At 32.0% G+C, this 20,512-nt stretch overlaps 4 protein-coding genes across 9 annotated transcripts in view; 2 read left to right on the top strand and 2 right to left on the bottom strand.

Annotated features, from left to right (window-relative positions):
* The first annotated feature begins 28 nt into the window (after positions 1 to 28).
* On the top strand, positions 29 to 2,039 carry LOC106120659 (uncharacterized). Its single transcript, XM_013316026.1, has 5 exons — positions 29 to 208; positions 285 to 359; positions 587 to 755; positions 1,226 to 1,319; positions 1,450 to 2,039. The coding sequence occupies exons 2-5, from the start codon at positions 292 to 294 to the stop codon at positions 1,785 to 1,787; spliced, it is 669 nt and encodes a 222-aa protein (XP_013171480.1). The 5' UTR covers positions 29 to 208; positions 285 to 291; the 3' UTR covers positions 1,788 to 2,039.
* Positions 2,040 to 2,648: 609 nt separating this feature from the next.
* Positions 2,649 to 3,754, bottom strand: LOC106120693 (uncharacterized). Its single transcript, XM_013316063.1, has 3 exons — positions 3,696 to 3,754; positions 3,259 to 3,581; positions 2,649 to 2,800 (listed from the first exon to the last, which is right to left on the bottom strand). Exons 1-3 carry the CDS (start codon positions 3,708 to 3,710, stop codon positions 2,779 to 2,781), a joined length of 360 nt encoding a protein of 119 aa, XP_013171517.1. The 5' UTR covers positions 3,711 to 3,754; the 3' UTR covers positions 2,649 to 2,778.
* Positions 3,755 to 9,117: 5,363 nt separating this feature from the next.
* Positions 9,118 to 15,613, top strand: LOC106120757 (uncharacterized). 6 transcript variants are annotated; one of them, XR_001228031.1, is made up of 4 exons: positions 9,118 to 10,585; positions 14,098 to 14,843; positions 14,944 to 15,004; positions 15,486 to 15,613. XR_001228031.1 is itself a non-coding variant. In XM_013316182.1 (3 exons), exons 1-3 carry the CDS (start codon positions 13,015 to 13,017, stop codon positions 14,951 to 14,953), a joined length of 771 nt encoding a protein of 256 aa, XP_013171636.1. In that variant the 5' UTR covers positions 12,796 to 13,014; the 3' UTR covers positions 14,954 to 15,249. The 6 variants fall into 6 exon arrangements, 2 of the variants coding, with proteins under 2 accessions (XP_013171636.1, XP_013171635.1); XR_001228032.1 differs by lacking the exon at positions 9,118 to 10,585 and adding an exon at positions 12,796 to 13,029; XR_001228029.1 differs by lacking the exon at positions 14,944 to 15,004.
* Positions 15,614 to 15,663: 50 nt separating this feature from the next.
* The window catches only part of LOC106120756 (alpha-N-acetylgalactosaminidase), a 38,685-nt gene continuing 33,836 nt past the window's right edge, over positions 15,664 to 20,512 (bottom strand). The window contains 7 exon segments of the mRNA NM_001311996.1: positions 15,664 to 16,961; positions 17,157 to 17,229; positions 17,447 to 17,611; positions 17,874 to 18,071; positions 18,285 to 18,446; positions 18,715 to 18,890; positions 20,334 to 20,427. Of these exon segments, the coding sequence (NP_001298925.1) occupies positions 16,852 to 16,961; positions 17,157 to 17,229; positions 17,447 to 17,611; positions 17,874 to 18,071; positions 18,285 to 18,446; positions 18,715 to 18,890; positions 20,334 to 20,427 (978 nt within the window). The 3' untranslated portion in view covers positions 15,664 to 16,851.

Genomic DNA, 20,512 nt, shown 5'->3' with positions numbered 1-20,512 from the left:
ACTGACTGACTGAAACGAAATTTTAACAGAAATCAAAACAAACGACAAAAATTCAAAACTTCAAAATGTTTTTATCTTCTCTCTTTGAAGAAATTTTGTTACAGATCAAATTTTTGGCTTCAAAAGCAGTTCTAAATTATGTAGGGTGTCAAATTGCAAAAGTAGTAATAATAAATCTCAAAAATATTAAAGTGATATCATAAATATTGTAAGTAGTGTATTTTATTTTTTTAATTCTTTGGTATCATTTTAAATAACTTATTAAGATTTCGATTTATTTTTAGATTAGCAATGGATTCTTTCAACTCCACTACAAGTGCTGATTTTAACTGGCCATTTCCGAAACCTATAATAGGAAAGTTAGTATTTCACATGACAATAATAAAAACTATAAAGTTCTTTTATTATAATATATTGATAAACTTTTCAGTACTATAAGTTTTAGTTAAATAGTTTTAATTATAATAGGTACTTATTAATTTAAGTCTATGTTAACTTCGCTTATTTTAAGTGACCAACTTTGCATGTAATAACTGCTAAACTAGCAACATTTTCATTGAAATTAATAAAAATAATATATTTTTAGACCATGTGAGCCTCCAACTCCAAATGCCCCGCCGAGGACACGACCGGCGCCAGTGGCGCCATATTGCCACTGCGACGCACATTCGTACTCGCCTCGAGTTGAGCAGTACAAACAATTACTGGACAAAGAACAGAAGCTATGTCATGACTATGAACAACTAAGGCAGCAGGTTTGTAAAAACTATCTACAGATTTAAACGTGAATCACATCATGGAAATATAAAAAAATGTGCAAAAACGCGCGTCTAAATTTCTTGTAAATTAATACTTTACTTTATAAGTTATAATATTACTATCTGTAGCCCGCGACTCCGTCCGCGTGGAATTAAAAAAAACCTTAAGGAGAAGCCTATGTGTTTTTTCAGGCTATGTTCTATATCTATGCCAAATTTCAGCCAGATTCATGAAGTCGTTCCGGAGATACCTTCAAAGATCCATTCATCCATGTAAACATTGGCATTTATAATATTAGTAAAATTAGTAAGATTATAAGTAACGCCAAATAGCTCCCTTTTAAATTTATTTGATGTTTTCAAAGCAGTTGCCAAATAATCTGCGAATTGTAAACAAATTCTTCAATGTTTGCGTAATTGTTAAATTTGGAAATGTAAAAATATTTTGTCGAACTGTTAAACTGTAGATGGTGAGCGTGACCAATGATATATTGGACCATCCTTGCGATGACCTGGACAGCAAAATGGAGACAATGTATCAAGCAACATACAAAAAAAGATGTAAGCTTTAAAACCATAATATTTCAGACAGTAATTCCATATGAATTTCGAGTTAAAGTTATAACCAATCTTTTTGTAATGATTTACAATGGATATTCTTTTTTTTTAATGGTTATATGTTTCTATCCAGCCTTTCCAGTCGCGGAATACACAAAAGTAATGGCTGCAACACAGTCCAACGCGCCTATCCCTATGGAGAGTCATAGATTAGGCATGCTCAGATGCTACAAAGATCCAACCCACTTTTCCGAGCCGCCTCCAACCGTCAGACCGACCATAGAGCCGCCTAGTCCAGTACACACCGGTGTCGCACCAAAGACAATGAGAATATGGTTCGGGGAATTCCCCGGTAGAACTGAATATATGGACGAATTTAGTGCAACATCAAAAGCTAATTGGCGATCTATGCAGAGATACAAAGAACCTTTGCCTTCAACTAGACGAAGGGCCGATGACAGATGTGTATAATCTGTATTGTGGTCTTGTACGTTCCATTTTTTTATGGATATTTGTTCATTATTTTTCATCGAAATACTTAATCTGAAAGGCCATTTAATCAGCATTAACAGCGAGAGATTTTTTATATATTGGTCACTTTTTAAGCATTTTGGTGGCTTATTTAACAATGCCTTTATCTTTAACCTCTTTAAAAAGTAATGTTTTGTCTGATGTATCGTAAGTTTAAAAAAATGCAACGCTATTAAAAAAATTGTAAAACAAAAAAATTAGCACATGTGTGCAACTATAAAAAAAGAAAAAAAATGTTTCAAACTTTAAAAATGGAATTATTCAAAATATCAATAAAATAGCAAGATATTTATTAGCTTTGCATTTTTTACTAATTATAAATTCGTAACCATTCTTATTAAAAAAAGTATGAAGAACAAAGAGTAAAATACATGAGTAATTTCTTTAAAGGGGAAGATAAAAATTAGTTTTATTTGTCTCTAATACCTATAATTCCAATTACTAAGCATGCAAAATCATTAGTTTCAACAAACTAACCTAACCTAAACAGCTTTTTTTGGTTTTGATATGTTTTTAGCAGTGGAAATTGGCTGTAAGATAGTCTCGAAAACTCAACAATCCAAAAATATTTGAGAATAAAATACAGGACAAAAACTGTAACAGCTTTTTTCAGTATTTAATATATATTTATTCAAATTTAGTTTTGTTGACTGCAACTTTGTTGTCCGGCTTCGATAAGCAATGGTATAGACGGAAATAAACGTCCTCCAAACGTAAAAAGTAACTAATAATTAAACAACAATTTATATAATTTATTTATCATAAAATAAGTAGATTTTTATGTGTATACCGTGACACAAACTCTTAATCCATTTGTAGATGTCCTAGTCCGATTGAGAACTTGGGCGTTTTTAAATCCGTCTATCAATGTTGTAAGCTATCTCCAAATGACCTAATTTATTTACAATTTAACTTCTTGACTTATATTTCGTCATCTTGCGCTGTTGAGTGATCTGAAAAATATAAATGTGTAATTTTAGATGGATGGATGTTTGTTTGAAGACGTTCGGAAATGCTCATCGGATTTCGATGAAATTTAACACACATTTATAATAAAGTCGGGACAAATACATAGGCTATTTATTCAGTTTTTCTTTTAATTCAACGCGGACGTATCATGGGCAGTTAGTGACAGTATAAATCTACGACTATAGACCGAAGACTTTATACTGAAAATGGCCATAACCATGATAAAATCTTTCTTCTTGTTCTTTCCTTTTTAAATTCAGCAAAAATGGGAAGAGAACTAATTCAATGAACGAACGACATTGTTCATCGAATAATACGCATAATATCGAGTATTATCCCAGTCTTCTGTTAATTTGTAGTATTTCATCGGTCGAGTTGTGTCATTTGGATATATTGATGGTTAGTGGACTCTGCTACTGTTAATTATTAAAAAAAAACTCACCTGATAGCACCAGTAATTATGCCCCATAAATTAGGCAATATATACGCCATGTAATTGTTATCCAAAATAAATGATAAAAATCCAGCAATTAGTTGTAAAAAATTAATAATCGCTGCCATTCCTAGCGATTTCGGTACCGATATTATGTAAGAGAATTTTCTTATTGCATGTGCAAATATTGCGTTCGTTATAATATCAGCGTAATTCTGAACTTGTATATCTCTATTGATACTTCGAAATCCTTCGTCATTCAAACTATTTAACGGTTTTTTACAAGCTTCTAAGAACGATAGTTGTATCGCAACGTATATAAATAAGACAAACTGCAAAAGAGAATTTGTTAGTTATATTTGACACATGAAATAAATATAACCTCAAAAAAATATCTAAATAACTTGGTTGATTTGATGTATTCAAACACAATATTATCAACTTACAGTAAAATTGTTCATTGTAATGTCTCTTTATCGTCTGCACAATAATTCGAAATGATTACAAAATTGTCAAAATGCTTAATTATCACCTCCTACAATTAACATAATTATAATTTTTTCTTGATACTTGATTAATATCAATTACGTAATTACATATAAATACTGATTTAGTAATTACTGGCTCTCGCCTGCGACTCCGTTCGCGTGAAATGAAAAAAAAAAGTTTGTTCCCGAATTTTTCTCACCTTTTAAACCTTCCCTAGTCCACCAAGAACATTTCAAGACCAAGATAAGATAAATCCGTTCAGCCAATCTCGAATTTTAGAGGGACTAACGAAAAATTTTCCCCGTTTTTGCAACATTTCTCACTGACGTTTCGCTCCTATTGGTCGCAGCGTAATGTTATATAGCCTTCCTCTATAAATGGACTATCCAACAAAAAAAGTAATTCCTGAGATTGGCGCATTTAAACAAACTCTTCCGCTTTATAATATTAGTATAGATTTAATAGTGAATTATTCAAGCCAATTACATCAAAGGCTGGCAACACATCTGCGGTTCCTCTGGTATTGCTGATGTCCATGGGCGTCGTTGAACACCTCGGTGTTCCCGTTGCTCGTTGGCAACCTTCTGCTATAAAAAAATAAAACTAAACTAAACTAGATATTGAGTTTTGTTGTTTGCAATAAAACATAAAAGTGTTAGGACACAATGAGATTTGAATGGCTTAAAATTTTTAAGTTTTATAAAAAAAGAACGAATCTTTAAAAAATATTTTTATTTCTTATTCTAATTATTTAATGGCAACACACATCAATTGTTACATCTAATAGTTATTTACTATGTATGTTTTGGTTTTTATTTGTACAAACAATTATTGTGACTATATCATCATCATCAGCTCACTATATGTCCCCACCGAGGGGCTCGGAGCCTACCCTAAGTTAAGGGTGGTTAGGTCATAGTCAACCACGCTGGCCAAGTGCGGGTTAGTTGACTTCACACATATCTTTGAATTTCTTCTCAGATATGTGCAGGTTGCATCACGATGTTTTCCTTTACCGTAACGTTGGATAAATGTACATATGTAAATCGGAAATGGAAAAATACATTGGTACATGGCGGGATTCGAACCCAGGACCTGCAGATTGCAAGTCAAGTGCTTGACCACTGAGCCACCGACGCTCCATCGGTTATATTCTTATTATTTATACGTTTAGGAATAATATAATACTTCTATATAATACAATATACTTTATAGGAATTATATTTTTAGTATACATTTATAAAGTACACAACTACAAGAATGTATAAAAAGCGCGTATAACATTATTTTATTCATCGTTTATAAAAATACATTGGTAAACTTTTTGAAAAACTATCGTATCGCTGTGTAGAATAAAAAATATTCTGATTAAAGAACGTATGCTAGTTTGGAAAAAACATGTCCTTTTCAAAAAGAAGAAATTATACTTATTATAATAGAAACAATAGAAAAACTAATAAAAATTCATTTATAAGAAAATATTCCTTCAATACAATGCGTGATTGTTCATTGAAATTAAAAAAAAAATGTAATCATTAAAAGTCAAACATTGTCACGTCCAGACAAGACATCATGTCTAAGATGATAGGAGTGTGTTAAAATGTTGTAATAAAATATTTTTATTTGATGAAATCGTATTGTACATTATTCTTTTTTTTTAATTTTATGACCTGGTAACATAGACCTTTAGGTCACATTTTTCTTTTAGAAATAAAATGTCAAAGAGTAGCAATCTTCCGCGACTTTGTCAGCGCAAAAAACTAGTGTATAATACGCCCGCAACAGCTACCTTCGCAGACGTGTTACGGAGATTACTCGGAACAAACGTAGACTTAGGGACAGCCATACAGACAGACGTAATTTAAAAAATTGGTTTTTCGTTACAGCTCTGCAAATATATTATGTGTACGAAATATTGATTTTTTTCAATATATTAGTTAAGTAATAAAATAAATCAATAAAAGGGCAAAAAATGATAGTAATAATTGACCTTTTTAGATTTCTAGTTTATCTTTGGAAGCGTTTTTTACATCGAAATGAGTTAAATTTTGGTCGTTTTGGCTGTTTTGTTTTTTATTTCTACTATCACATGGTCACTATAAATACGTGGTAATTAAATAACTATATTTTTTGTAATCATCAGATATTTGTCTTGTGAGATTTGATATTTTCTCTTCATTATTTAGTATTTCTTCCTTGATATTATGTTCTTCGATAGATTCTGTACGTCTTTCAGCCGGCTGGAGGACAAAACTGTTGATTTGTTGGTTGAGGATGCAGACGGAAAGCACCAGGAGCCACTGAAAAAAAAAAATATATTAATAATTAAAAAAGTTAAAATCTAGTAATGCTTGAGTTGGCACGTAGAGTAGTAGAGTACTGCTATTACCGACGTGCCAATCAAATGTAATCGAGTAAAAGTGAATTGCGACGTTTTTATCTCAATTTTGTCAAAGATTATGTGATTCATATGTCTAAAACATATAATAGAAGACGAAGAGATGTCTGTCTGTCTGAACATAGTCTGGAAGAACATATAGACTATTTATTAAGTTTTATTTTAGATCCGCACGGACGGAGTCGCAGGCGACAGTTAATATAAAGTATTTATTTAGTTACATACAAATATATGCTGGGATTTTATCCGTTTGCGTCCAAGTAGCCAGATAAAGAAAGAATGTGATGCTACTTTTACTCTTTCATGTCCTATTTTAAATCGTGTCTCGGAAGTTGTTAAAATAGATAAAACTTAACGATCTTTAAATATACATTAACTATACATTACTTGGAAACGAAATGTTAAGTGTTTTTTTTTTATTAATTATTACTGGAAGTCATCTTACTAATATTACGAATGTTTGGATGGATGTTTGTTTGTTTGAAGGTATCTCCAAAACGGCTGAACTGATCTTGATGAAATTTTTCATAGATGTAGATGATAGTCTGGAAGAACATATAGGCTACTAATTAAGTTTCTTTTTTAATACCGCGAGGACGGAGTCGCGGACCAAACCTAGTTTCTTGTGAATTCTATATAGGTAATTTCAAAGCCTTTGCTAGAATATGTTTCAAGGCAATAATAGAATATCGGGAATGGAACTTACGACCTAGGTCGACGCAAATTACAATACATAGAAATTCCAATTAGTTACACTCGAATAAAAAACAATGTAGTCACCTAAAAATTGCAGCGTAATATTTCTTAGCATTACTTGAAATAAATTGCGTTAATATAAATATATTTACTGTATTACAAATAATTAATAGATAGATGTAGTCTGGAACGTTCTAGAGTTGTATGCTTGTTTATGTCAAAATTATGTCAAAGGTCGTTGTAATTGAGGTTATGTTGAATAATGACAGTCTGTATTTGATATTATTCCATGTACTACTTGTGTAATAAATAGGAATATATGCATACACAAAAAATAAGCTTGTTGTATATTAATGGTTTGACAAAAAATACCCTATAGTTTTTATTTAGATCGTCTTGAAAGTAACAAGAAGAAAGATTGAAATAGGCTTTGAATGGTATTGTTAGAAAAAAGAATCTACCTGTTTATGGTACAAATTGAGCGAAAAGGACAAGGCAACGGATTTTTTTTTTAAAGAATGTGAATTTGTAAACGTTCTTTGTTTGCCACAATGATCTTCACAAGTTTCTAACCGTTACCATTTTACAGCAAAAAAGATAGTATTTAATTGTTTTTTTGTATGCGGAATGAAGATCAATTTTTGTTCTTCAATGTAATTCGTAACAAACGCGTGTGTCCCACTAAAGTTAATTTAAGCCTAAAACTGACACACGACTTATCGTCGACAAAATTAAATTAAATTGAAGGACATGACTAATACCCGTCGGATATTGTCCAACGCTTCATTTACTTTTTTATTGATACACTTTTAAAACAACAATATATTAAGCAAGTTTACTTTAACTTTTTAATTCGTTAACATTTTTTACTAAAAAGGGTCACACGTAATGCCTAATTTAAGGACATTAAAATAGATAGATTAAAACTTTTTCTACGTTTGAATAAATAACCTCAGTCACAATTAAGAAAAAAGAAAAATCTACAAAAATGATCAATGGTTCCAGATATCAAAGTCCAAAATTAAATTTAACCAACCTACATTATTAATTAAGAAAATTAAGAGGGTAATCAATAAGTTTTGTCTTCGATAGTAGTGTAAGGAGAATAAAATAATAAAAGTGAACAAAAAGGTTCGTTATAAATGCAATAAAAAATACTCACCAAGTTCCGTGCCATGCTGCCAGTATTATAAATGACAACTGTTTTATAATTGTTACTGGCCACTAATAAATAATCTACTCATGAGTTCATGACAAAAATGTCAGTTGTTTGGCGCTATTTTGTTGGCGCGGCGCGTGCGTTACTTGTGAGTGTAGTTTCGGGAATGAAAGTTTTATTTATGTGTTCTCAAAATCCGGTGGGCGCTTGGTATGTACAAACATAAACATCTTAATATGTTCATTGTTATTATTTATTGACTTTTAACAATTAGTACAGATTATAATTAGGTAGACGTTGAGCTAATGTTAAAATAACCTAAAAATAATCATCAATTGAACAATGTTAAATCTTTTAAAATTATTTCATATAAAAACTATATTATTTATCAAATAGATTGTTTGGGGGACCATATATTAACAATTACTTAATTAATACTAGTGGCCGATATTAACTGTTATACTAAATTATATTAACTTACTATCGTTTTATAATAATTATAAACTATTAACTATTTGTTAGGAAAAAAGCAAAGTATTAGTAACTTGACATTTGAAATATCATATTTGAACTAAAACATTGATAAAAAGACTGTTTTAAATGAACACCAATACGTGACATTTGTTACTAAACATGAAAAAATGGCGAATGTTTTCTTACAATGAATTAATGTAATAAACGAACCAAATTGCGTTTTTTTCCCAGTTCTAGGTCAAATAAGATTTATATTCAGCATCATTGTCTGTATATTTAGACTTGTTTGTTGTAGTCGTGATTAATTTTAGATTAAAAAATTGTGAACTAAATTAAACATTCACTTCCACTATTTATGAAATATGATGCTGGGTAATACGATCAAATTAATATATAACTAAATAACTAGCTAGCTAATTAGCTAACAAGACTTAATATTTCAATTGCTTTTTTTTTGACTGAGTGATCACTGTTTGCCTTGAAGAGGCATTTACAGCATCACTGGGCTTGAGGTGCCTGGGCGCATGTCGCTTAGCCTGAACCTCGTTTACGAGTAACAAGACTCTAGAGCTCTCTTAGGAGTCTTGGCTCGGGCTGTTACTTCGTTATTATTACCGGATTGGGTTCAATTGCTTTTTGCTTTTTTATACCTGACTTGACCCATGGCTTTACGAATCAATCTTAGGCTTACGTATTTTAAAACTATTAAAGTCAATAAACAACAAATCCTGTCATAACTGTCAACATCTATTCGGCCTTAACAAAATTACCAAGTATTTTATTTAAATAATCATGAATTAAAGACACAAAATTATGATACTACAGCGTCTGTTCTTAGCAATACTTTGTGCAATAAATGCACCAAAAAATCAACGGTGTATATTAAACACTAGGGTACATTTCGGCCAACCGTTACCTGTGATATTAAGAAATGGACAACTCTTAGAACCCACTGATAATGACGGGAACATAATTTTACAGTACGGGGAGACCATAACTTTAAGTTGTATCGATCAAGGCAGTATTCGCAATTCACATACGACCCAAGGACGAAATACAGCAACAATTAATTGCATCAACGATGATGTCTTTGGAAACGATGAATGGTTGAACTCTCCATCAAGATTCAGTGAATTCAAATGCACTAGTCCACCGTCCTACGTCAGTGATCGCACAAATCGAACCTGCTATGATGAAAACATAATATACGAAGTTGGCTACAAAATTGATAATGTTTTCTATCCAGTTTACGAGTCTTGTTTCAATGAAGTTGAATTGAACGCTATATATTCCAAATACACGCAAAAACCTTACAACGCATTATATCAAACAAGAGTCGAAAGACCATTTTTCATTGATAACAATGTGTACGGATATGTTTCGGTTAATTCGTTGTTCTCACCAGCGGGACAGAAGAGCGCTGTTGCCCAACTTGTTGGTGATAGAGTCAATACTTACCTGAATAAAACTGAATTCCTATCAAGAGGGCATCTTGCTGCTAAAACTGATTTCGCTTTAGCATTCGGGGAACGGGCAACATTTCATTACGTGAATTGTGCTCCACAGTGGGTCGGTTTTAACGGTGGCAACTGGAATACACTGGAAGTAGACTTGAGGAATCATATTCATAATGTTGGGTATAACACTATCATTTACACTGGCACTTTTGGTGTATCACAACTTGTCAATCAACATGGAACAGCAGTCGATGTATATCTTCATACTGATGTGAATAATAATCCAGTAATTCCTGTTCCGAAATATTATTACAAAGTTGTGTATGAACCGATTAGTAAGCGTGGAATAGCCTTCGTAGGTATAAATAATCCTCATTATACAAGACAGGAGGCACAGAATTTGTTCTTCTGTCCAGATTTATGCCGAGGAAATAATAATTTCTCTTGGCTCACGTGGCATCCAGATTTATCATCCGAAGGGTATACGTTTTGTTGTACTATTGATGATTTTCGACAAACTGTACGTCATCTACCAAAATTTGAAGTGAGTGGTCTTTTAACTTGATATTTGAAGACTGTAGGATCTATAGTCAACATTATGCTGGACTATGGCTCAAGAAAATATTAGAATTTCAAACAGTTTAGAAGATATTGAATGCAGGCGTAAGTATTATTGTTTTAGTTTCGTTAAAGTCGTAGCTTCATTATGTACTTTCACGTGGGAAATTATAAGCGAGTGAATCTGTGATATTTATATTAAACTCTATCATAACATTTTGTTAATTATTGAAATAATAATTAAGATTTTGCGAAAACTAATTTTAATTTTCAAGAATATTTCTTATGAACCAAATAAGTAAATTAATTAAACTTTGCAAAACCATTCAACAGATTACATTATTAAACGTAAGTTTAATTGACTTTTAATTATACATCATTTAATTATTTGATGTTATTAGTGTGAAGAAAAACAGCGTAATGCAACCAGCACATATCTGTGAAGAAATTTAAATACGTGTGAAGTCAACACGCACTGGGTCAGCGTGGTTGACTATGGCCTAGTCACACCTAACTCAGGGTAGGCTCCGAATCCCACAGTAGGGACTATAGTGAGCTGATGATGACTTAAACTTTGGTCACTGAAGTAATTTTGGTATCCAGTTTACGAATAAACATTTCTCTTTTCTTCGACAATTCCTAAGTCCATTGCATCAATGAATGAATATAATTCGAACTACTTTTCTATAAATATCAGTAAATACGATGTAGGTAAATAAAGGAATCTTACTTCTTACTTATAATATTAAATATAATGCAAATGTTTGGATGTATAGATGGATGGGTGTATAGATGGATGGGTGTATGTTTGTTTGTTTGAAGGTATCTTCACAACGGCTGTATGGATCTCGATGCAATTTAGCACAGATGTAGAACTTAGTCTGGAAGAAAACATGAGCTACTAATTAAGTTTTTTTAATACATTGCGGACGGAGTCACGGACGTGAGCTAGTGGTTTTTAAAGTTTCTAGTAACTCCATTGTATTTGTTTTCGGGTGAATGTACCCAGTGAGTGACATTATTATCGCCTCTTCAAATGGACTCGGCCTCATGACCCCACGCGGAAACAGCGATGTTATTACACATCAATTAATTTCTATATACTATATTATTTATCCTGTATTTATTATTTATCTTTTACTTACATAAACATGTAGATAATAGATATTGTCGTTCTTAAACTAAAGGTAGAAAAGCGTTGTTTACGAGAGGAATATAAACATTTTTAAATAAATATATTGTGCGGCTTGCTTGTTTCGGTTATTGTAGACAAAGGAAACTAGCACTTAATGCTTTTGATTATCAAATAATATCAGAGTTTTTGGCAAATCAAAAATCATAAAACAATAGGTGTTGGTTCATATGTTTATTGTAATTCAAGTCGTAATTTTTACTCATGAATAATAGAGTCCGGTGAAATAAATATTGAAGGACTAAAAAAGCTTTCATTCTGTTGTATACCGAAAAAGTTTTCCTTTGGTATTTTTAATTCGATATCACACTAGCCCTTGTCCATCATAACTTTATGCTTTATAAAAACAATCAAATTAATTGATTAAGATAAAATTGGACGATGTTTTTTTACGTTGTAGTTAGATAACACCGTCTTAAAGCTTAAATAACTTTATTTTACGGTTAAGTTCCACTTAAGTTGTAGTTAATCTTTAGTAAATATAACTTGTTCAGGCACCTGTTTGCAAATACTACGACATAGATTTGTTTATGTCAGGTCGTGGATAAAGTGTTCGATGTGTCGTGAGAAATATTAGTGTGTACTTATAGTCTTTTCTAGTAAGTGTCTAGATTACGGTCTTGTGAGTACGTTCATATATAATTATAATACTTAAATATTCTTCTAAGGATTTTGTGATTATTTATTAAATTTTAATGTTTATTTGACCCAGTAAAGAAAAGAATCTCTTACTGTGGATTTCCATGGTCGAAAAAAGCACATGAGGTAAACGTACAAGTATAATAATCGATACTATAGTGGCGAATTTGAAATTTCCTTCATATTCTTCCAGTGTTAGTTCTTCTAGATAGTTAGTGGTAAAGCCTTGATTGCCGCAACTTTTTGACTAGAGGGTATTTTGCTTATGAGGACTGTGGAGGAGGTCTGTGCCAGGATTCACTCCAGCCAGACCACCTCTCTGAATAAACTTAATAGTTATAAGATATGAAATTACTAGTTATCTATCCAAAACTATCAATTATTGGTACCTTTTCCTTATTTTCATTTCTTTCTTTGTCACAGAGTTTAATGACTTTTATACAAATGTTTTGGTAATGAAATTTCACTGATAAGATCAATGCGTTCGCGTAATGTTCAATGATATAATCCATTGCGTAACTACTTATACATAAATCTACGGTATTATAGTTAATTACATAATTATGTACATTAGTGAATCACGTGTTATGATTTAGTTATAGACGGATGGATTGTCTTCTCCCAACATTTATAAACTAAACGTCGCACAAGGACATCATTTTGTTATTGCTTGTTGCCTCATTGTACAAATGTGATATCAGAAATGAATCTGCTATTGGTGAGTGATGTTGTCAATTCCATTTTTTTTCACTTATTCCAATCAAATTTATAATTTATTAAAATTTATTTATTCAGTATTATAAATTATAGTTTCATTTACTTTGCGGCGTGCACAAGTGAAAGTTGTGTTTAAGATTAATTTTTATTATAAATAATTTTTAAATATTTAATTCAAATTTAGAATTTATTTTGGTTAAATTTATAACGATGTATGAAAAAGTAGCAATATTTTGTCGCGTTGTACAATTGTTATTGATATGTGAAAGTGATAAAAAGCAAACGCCGGGACATGATAAAGTATGTTAGATGAAAGCTCAATAAAAACGAGTGAATAATATTTAGTTTCTTGAAATTCTAATAACCTACAGTTAACTTGAATATTTTATATTTAGTAGTTTACTTTTCGCTGGTTAGCGTTCCAAGCATTGATTTATGTTTAGAAGTTTCTTTTTTTTCCTTCGATTTTTATTCGATTTTCAATTTCTAATTTTGCTAACGAAACTTAAGTAGTAAATTTCTACGGTTATTATTTTCTCATTTTTTAAAACGTTGCTGTGTTTAAAGTTTTTAACTTTTTGTTTATTTTGTAATCTGTATTATAATGCGTCTACGTTTTATTTTTATATTGTCTTACATTTCTTTTGTTCTTATCCATTGTTTATAAGTTTCAGTAGAGATTAATTTCTTATTTAATCTTTGATGTTTGTCTTTGTACTTGAACTTTATAAAAATATATTAGATAGATAAAATATAATAATATAATATCCGTTAGTATAACGATGTTTTAATGCTTCTTCGAAATTAAAATGTAGTCTTTCGCAAATTCAAGTTAACTCATCGCAAAAAGCCTTTTTAATAATCGACTTTGAAATTAAGAAACTATAAAGATACAAATGTGGAAATAAAAATAAGTTTATTCATTAAAAATAAGTTATGTTACTAATTCATCATCATCAGCTCACTATACGTCTCCACCGAGAGGCTCAGAGCCTACCCTAAGTTAAGGGTAGACTCCGAGCCCTTTAGAATAAATGTTACTTATTATTTAACACATATTAATTTTCAGATATTAATTGTGATGTCTCTGAGTGAGTCGATGACATCGACGGATGGAATAAGAGCAACTAGGCCTAAAATAATAGACTTCAAAATACAAAGAGATCCTGGTTTATTAAAATACAATTCATATTTCTTTGCCAAAGAACCTGAAACAACTACGACAGAGAAAAGAGTTGTATCTTTATTAGGTCGTAAAGTTAAAAGTAGAGACGCACATTTCGATATTTATCCAACGAAGAAATTCCGAACTCTACCTTATGAGTCGACTAATAAAGTGGTAAGAGAAATACATCTAAGACGTGCAAGTAATAGACGTGCTATTGTACAATTTAAAGGATACACATCTGTACCGCAAAGTGAGAAATTTATAATAAGAAGAAATGCATGTCATCATAACGAAATGTTAAAACAACGTGATTTAGTCCAGAATTATATAAAAAATAATGATTTCGGTGATGATATTGAAATAAATACTGATGTATCACCGATAGATACAGCTGAAATTAAATTATTCCTACCTAAAAATACTAAACATATAAATACACAGAGTTATAACGGTCACAAAACAAATCTTATTGGTAGACCTATTTATTTTAATCCGAATCCCCGAAGTGATAATTCCGCTGAAACGGAAGATCAGAAAGAATTTATATTTGTTAAGATTCCTCGTATCGATTATGAAAATGTCGATGATAAAAAAAGTAAGAAAACAATCAAGAAGAGTATCTTTAAACATTATAGACTGTTCAAAAGGTATGTATTTGTTTGTATATAAATTTACCATAAATAAAAATTTGTTGTTAATTTCATGTTTGATAATAACCAAATAAATAATTGCAAATCTTGTCTATAGGCGTATCTAATCACTAGGAGGAATATTCGGGGCAAAGATGGCTGCGCTTGCGGTCTGGTTGGTTTGTATTAATTATTAAGTCTTATAATAGATGGATTGTGATAAATCTTCTTATTCCTTATACTGCTGTTTAGTTATTCCAACTTGTTTCTATTGGTGTTGATCTTTTTTCTTTATTGGTGTTCTTTTGAGTGGACATTATCATTTTTTTGTCTACTTTTATCTCTCTACGTGTTAAGGGATTTTATTCTTGGTGGTGCAGAAATCATTCCAGGGATTTAAGTTCTTCCTGTACAAAATATTATCTAAATTTCTTATCTTAGATTCTGTGTCGCTTTTTAATTACTATTCTTACTTTTCAAGACATTAAGTGCTCTTTGAAAAGTGTTTATGTGGTTCTTTTTTTCTTTTGGGTCTTTCGTATCGATTTTTATTTTTTCAGCATGTATGCACTATTACTGATTTCTATTTGGCACGATTTTGGCACTCTAGCTTTTATATAGATGTTGGATTCTTTGTTATTTGAATTTATCTTGTTACAGAGATGTTATTGAAGAAGAACATCAAGTAACAACTGCTGCAAGCTTCAAACCGCCTGCCCTCGACTCTGAACTAACGAGTAGTTTAGTTTTCAATAATATTAACACCTAACAAAATATATCAGATTATTTGCTCAATAACTTAATAATATGTATATTTAACTTTTGTATAATAAACAGTTTTTTTTTTTAGAATAAAGTTATTTATTGTGTTCTCTACAAAAAAACTTATAATTACACACAACTACAATGTACATCCTTAGCCTAGATATAAGTAATGGCAAAAATAATTCTACACGATCTTTACAAAAAGCTATCTATACTCTGTTTCAAATTAAATCCTTAACTAGTAAACTCAAAACATAGGCATAGCAAACTGGAAGTCCGTGGCCAGAGATAGACGGAGGTGGAAAAAGTTGCTGCACCAAGTCAAGGCCCACAAAGCTGTAAAGCTAGAAGAAGAATTAAACTCAAAAACCTCACTTATTATAATATAGAAAAATTCTGATACATTTAACATTTTCATTGGAATTTTTTATATAATAAAAATTGTAAGGTACAGCGAATCTGTGTGTTTGTTTTCATGAATTTGGAGTATATTAAATTTAGTTTAATAAGTAAGGGTAGTATTTTTTACATAGTTTAGGTTTTGATTTGAAACAGTATGTATCTGTCTATCACACTAATGAGAATAAAGTATTGCATAAATAAATTGTAACCTAAAGGCAAGGTTGAGAGAACAGGACAGTTACCTTTTTAACGATTTGTTTTGAAAGTTTCGGGTAATTATATATAAGACGATGGACAACCACATAAACTTATAAAAAAGTGATCTTATTTCATTTAAATAAGTTACAATAGTGATTAATTTTACGGTACAGATTATCAAATATTTTTTACCACGATAAAGATATTTCTACTAAGGAGGTTGTCAATTACGCTCTTAATAATAAATCGGCGGGAATACAAAATAGTTTTAATATAATTTAAGGAAATGATGCAAAATATTGTGATCGTCCGTCTCTCAACATAGCTCCCGATTGTAGAATTAATAGATCGGTTGATAATTTACAAAATAAATATTTAAATTCATAAAATAGACCTGTAGTTTTTAAAAATTTATGATTTAATTAAATTTTAAATAGCTATTTATTTTATATTTTTTAAGGTCAAAAGCGACTATTTCTTTCAAAAAGTTTAAAAATTTCGTTCATAGAAAAGAGTTCTAAACGGTCTATCATTGTATTTAAATATTTACAGCGTAAAAGTGAAAGTATTTTCAGTAATAGATGGATATATTATTGGATTGTACTTGTAAATCTTTACGATTTTGACTCGAACTTGTATTACGCGTGTCCGCAACTGGACTTTATTTCTTAGTCAGTCTAAAAATATCGTTTAGCGGCGAGTAGGTCGTCCGAGATGGGATGGCGTTGTATGCAAACGAGGGTTGGGCGTCCGCACGAAGTATCACAACACCTGCAAAAATAATATAGCAAATTTACATAAATTTATAATCGAATTTGAAGTTATAAAATATTCAGGCGCGTTAGAAAAAAAGACGTGAGAATTTCTACTGCAACATTTTTTTACAGTGAACGTTGTATTCTCTTAGCATATTTTTTTAGATATTTGCTTAGGGTTGTTGCTCGATCAAAAATAATCGTTGATTACCTGATGGGTTCACCTTCACTTTGATCTTGGTCTGCGGGGACAGCACGCCGTAGTCCACGTCCTCGTACAAGTCCTGGTGACAGAATTACATTGAAATAAATTCATATTCATGACTCGGGCAGCAACAATTATGATTAATAGTCTGCGTAACTGCAACAATATCTTTATTAACTAGTGATTTGGTGAAGAGATTTTTGGTCAAATTCTTGCTCACTTATAATATTACCGTGCTGATGGGTAGATCAAATTTTCGTTAACCTCTAAGACAGGTCCATAAATATATGTCTTACCTCGAGCCTGTATCCCGCTGGGTTGTTGAGGCCGAGCTCGCGCAGAGTGACGGCGACGTCGGAGGGCGTCCCGTCAGTCCGACGGTTGAGGAAAGCCACCGCGTAAGAGTAATGCTGACCCTGGATAGGCACGATCGGCCGAGACCAGATCTCGATACCGCGATGCTGGGGAAATGTTATGAACAAGAATTGAGATAAATATTCGATAAACATTCAGCAAGAATACATGATAGATGACACCATATTTCAAACGTCATATAAAGAACAGAATAAAATAATCAAGAACAAAGAAAGTCAGTAGTACTCATAACATCATCATCATATCCAAGCCATATGGTCCATACAAACTGTTGCATTTGTTCGATCAAGCAATCCAAAATGTCAGCACTTTCACAAATAAGGCAAATATACTTGGGAATTGGTTTACCTTGTATATCCTCCTGCCTTGGATTCCAAGTGGGTCCTGGTCAACTTCTATAATCTTTCTGTTCTGCAGAATGGCTTTGTACTCGGGCCTGATGGTACGCAGGTCTACGCTCATGAGTAGCGGCGCTGCTAGAATCGCCCAGATCGCAAACTGAGTCTTACTTTGCTCGTACGATAGACCGAAGTTGCCTATGATTAGCTGCGAATTGAAATTATAGATGTTTATTGAACAGGTAGTAATGTAAGTTAATAAGGATAAGTTTGGAAGGTTGGTCAATTCCCTGTATTTATCTATGTCTCTTGCTTAGCGAAACAGTTTGACGATAAACATTTCAATGAGATATATTATACATACTCTTTCAACATTATCGTTATCCCTTCAGTCGGGCTATAAAACATTAAGTAAAATTACCATGTCAGGGTCGTTCCAGTGTCCGGGGCCAGCGTTCGGCACGATCACGTCCTGGTGGTTTCCGTAGTAGTCTATGATAGACTCGACGGACGCCCACGAGTCCTGGATGTCGTCGAAGTTACGCCACAGGTTGCAGTGCTCGATTATCGACGTGAAGTTGGGCTGGGAATTAGAAATAAAATTTTATTACTAAATAGTAATATTGATGGAATCTCTGCTGCATCGCTTATAAACTTGACAACTATAAAAATCCAATAGATGGGGCAGTTGATGTTGTCCACAAAAACCGTTAGATGGCGTTTTCGATTTCAAAAAGAATCACTAGATGGTGTTGTTTTCAAAAGAACTATATATGTCGTCATCACTACTTTTTCCCGCTTTACTTTGTAAAAGCATAGATAGAACTACGGAGTAAAGAGTGTGACCTGACCTGTATCCCGGCGTATATTTGGTAGACGGGCCAGCTGCAAGAATAGACCATCTGTCGGCCGGTGAGGTTGAGTTCGCGGCCAAACGCTGGGTAACCGTGGTCCATGTCCGCGGGCAGCGCATAGCATCCGTCCAACTTCACGTAGTCGACATCCCATGCCGCGAATGTAGCCGCATCTGAAGATAAAATATTACAGATTATAAACCATCTCTTATTATAATCCAGATTATCATTAGATTTCTGACTCTTAACTTTTTGTTAATCGTAGCTTATGATAATTTGCTATAATGTCTGTAATTATTATGGGAATGAATAGAGACGTCATTAAAAGTGTTAACTTTACAAGTCTTTGAAAACTGGACGAAAATCGACGAAATTGTAACATAAATCGTTCTCTCTACAACCTATTATTCATGTTTGCTCAGATGTTTGTAATGTAAAGTACAAAATACGTCACACAATAATCAAACAACACTTTCAAACGATTATATTACATACTTTTATTTTAGCGTTGTCATCTATATAATCTGTATTTTCGATGACTAAGAATAAATATTATTCAACATTACACCTTAACAGTTGCTCAACGTAGTTTTGCGCTAACCCCATTGAATAACGTAATGTTAAAAGTATTCCAAAATTGAAATTGCCCCATTAAATATTCGTACAGCATAAAAGGCAAATTACATACGTCTATTGATATTCTTACGGCCGTCACGGAAAGTGGATCAATTGCTACTCATCATACAAGTTGCATAACTCTCGCACGTGTCTAGTAACCATTGTGGTAACAAGTTAATTTAAAATCCTACTTACTACTTATTTACTTAAAACTTGGAAATAAATAAAACCTGTAAATGATTAGCAAATTAAAACAAAAATCTGATTAGCACCAGCTCCAACGGAAAAAACTTGTATATACTACTAACTTAGGGCAGTTTAATGATTACTTTAGACTTTGACATAAAAACTTAGCATGTCAATCGACAAGTTTATGAATCGTAATTGTTAACAACCTGACTACGAAATAATCGATGAGCAATCGTGTTAACGATACTTCCTTGACTCTATTTGTTATTGTAATCAAACATATTCACGCTATTTCCGTTCTACGGGTTAACAGAAGCACGGAAGAGATATAATGAATGTAGCGTAATATGTTACGTTGCAATTAAAATATATTTTATATGTTCAATAAGTTTTTATTGATATTACGCAAACTATGTTGTAAAATCTTAGATAATTTTATAACATAATAATATCGATTTATGCATTACAATTTAAGGTCGTGGCTTAGTTATTTAATACTAGCTATCGCCTGCGACTCCGTCCGCGTGGAATAAAAAAAACATAATTAGTGGGCTATGACTTCTTCCAGGATACGTTCGAGATCTATACCAAATTTAAGCGAGATCCGTTCAACCGGAGATAACTTGAAATAAACTGACTGATAATGTCATTTATTGTTTATGGATTTATCATAGACATTCAGTGTTTTGTGGATGCCGAACACGCCTTTAAAAAGTCTGTGGTTATAAAGGTAATTTTTTGATAGGTTTGGACTGGATGTCAATTTTTAAGTTTAAAAAATCTAAATGAAATTACAAAGAAAATCTTACCTCCGGCAAGATGGCCGACAACGCCCGGATATCCGGCGCATGTGAAGTTGCCATAGTCTTCGTATATCCCGAATTTCAGACCTTTGCTGTGAACCTGAAACCAATATATAAGATATAAATCACATACATTGAATTAAAAAAAACTATAATAAAATAAATATTTGTATATTAAATATATA

Source organism: Papilio xuthus, unplaced genomic scaffold (genome assembly GCF_000836235.2).
Source record: "Papilio xuthus unplaced genomic scaffold, Pxut_1.1 DF826949.1, whole genome shotgun sequence".
Classification (NCBI taxonomy): Eukaryota; Metazoa; Arthropoda; class Insecta; order Lepidoptera; family Papilionidae; genus Papilio; species Papilio xuthus.
The sequence above is the reverse complement of the archived record's forward strand: the minus strand, read 5'-3'. Positions and strand labels throughout refer to the sequence as shown.

Coding starts and splice junctions, on each gene's coding strand:
- LOC106120693 (XM_013316063.1), bottom strand. Junction 2,801..3,258: donor ATAATTACTGGTGCTATCAG/GTGAGTTTTTTT, acceptor TATATTTTTCAG/ATCACTCAACAGCGCAAGAT.
- LOC106120659 (XM_013316026.1), top strand. CDS start 292: ATGGATTCTTTCAACTCCACTACAAGTGCTGATTTTAACTGGCCATTT. Junction 360..586: donor CCGAAACCTATAATAGGAAA/GTTAGTATTTCA, acceptor ATATATTTTTAG/ACCATGTGAGCCTCCAACTC. Junction 756..1,225: donor ATGAACAACTAAGGCAGCAG/GTTTGTAAAAAC, acceptor GTTAAACTGTAG/ATGGTGAGCGTGACCAATGA.
- LOC106120757 (XM_013316181.1), top strand. Junction 14,844..15,485: donor CATTATAGACTGTTCAAAAG/GTATGTATTTGT, acceptor ATCTTGTTACAG/AGATGTTATTGAAGAAGAAC.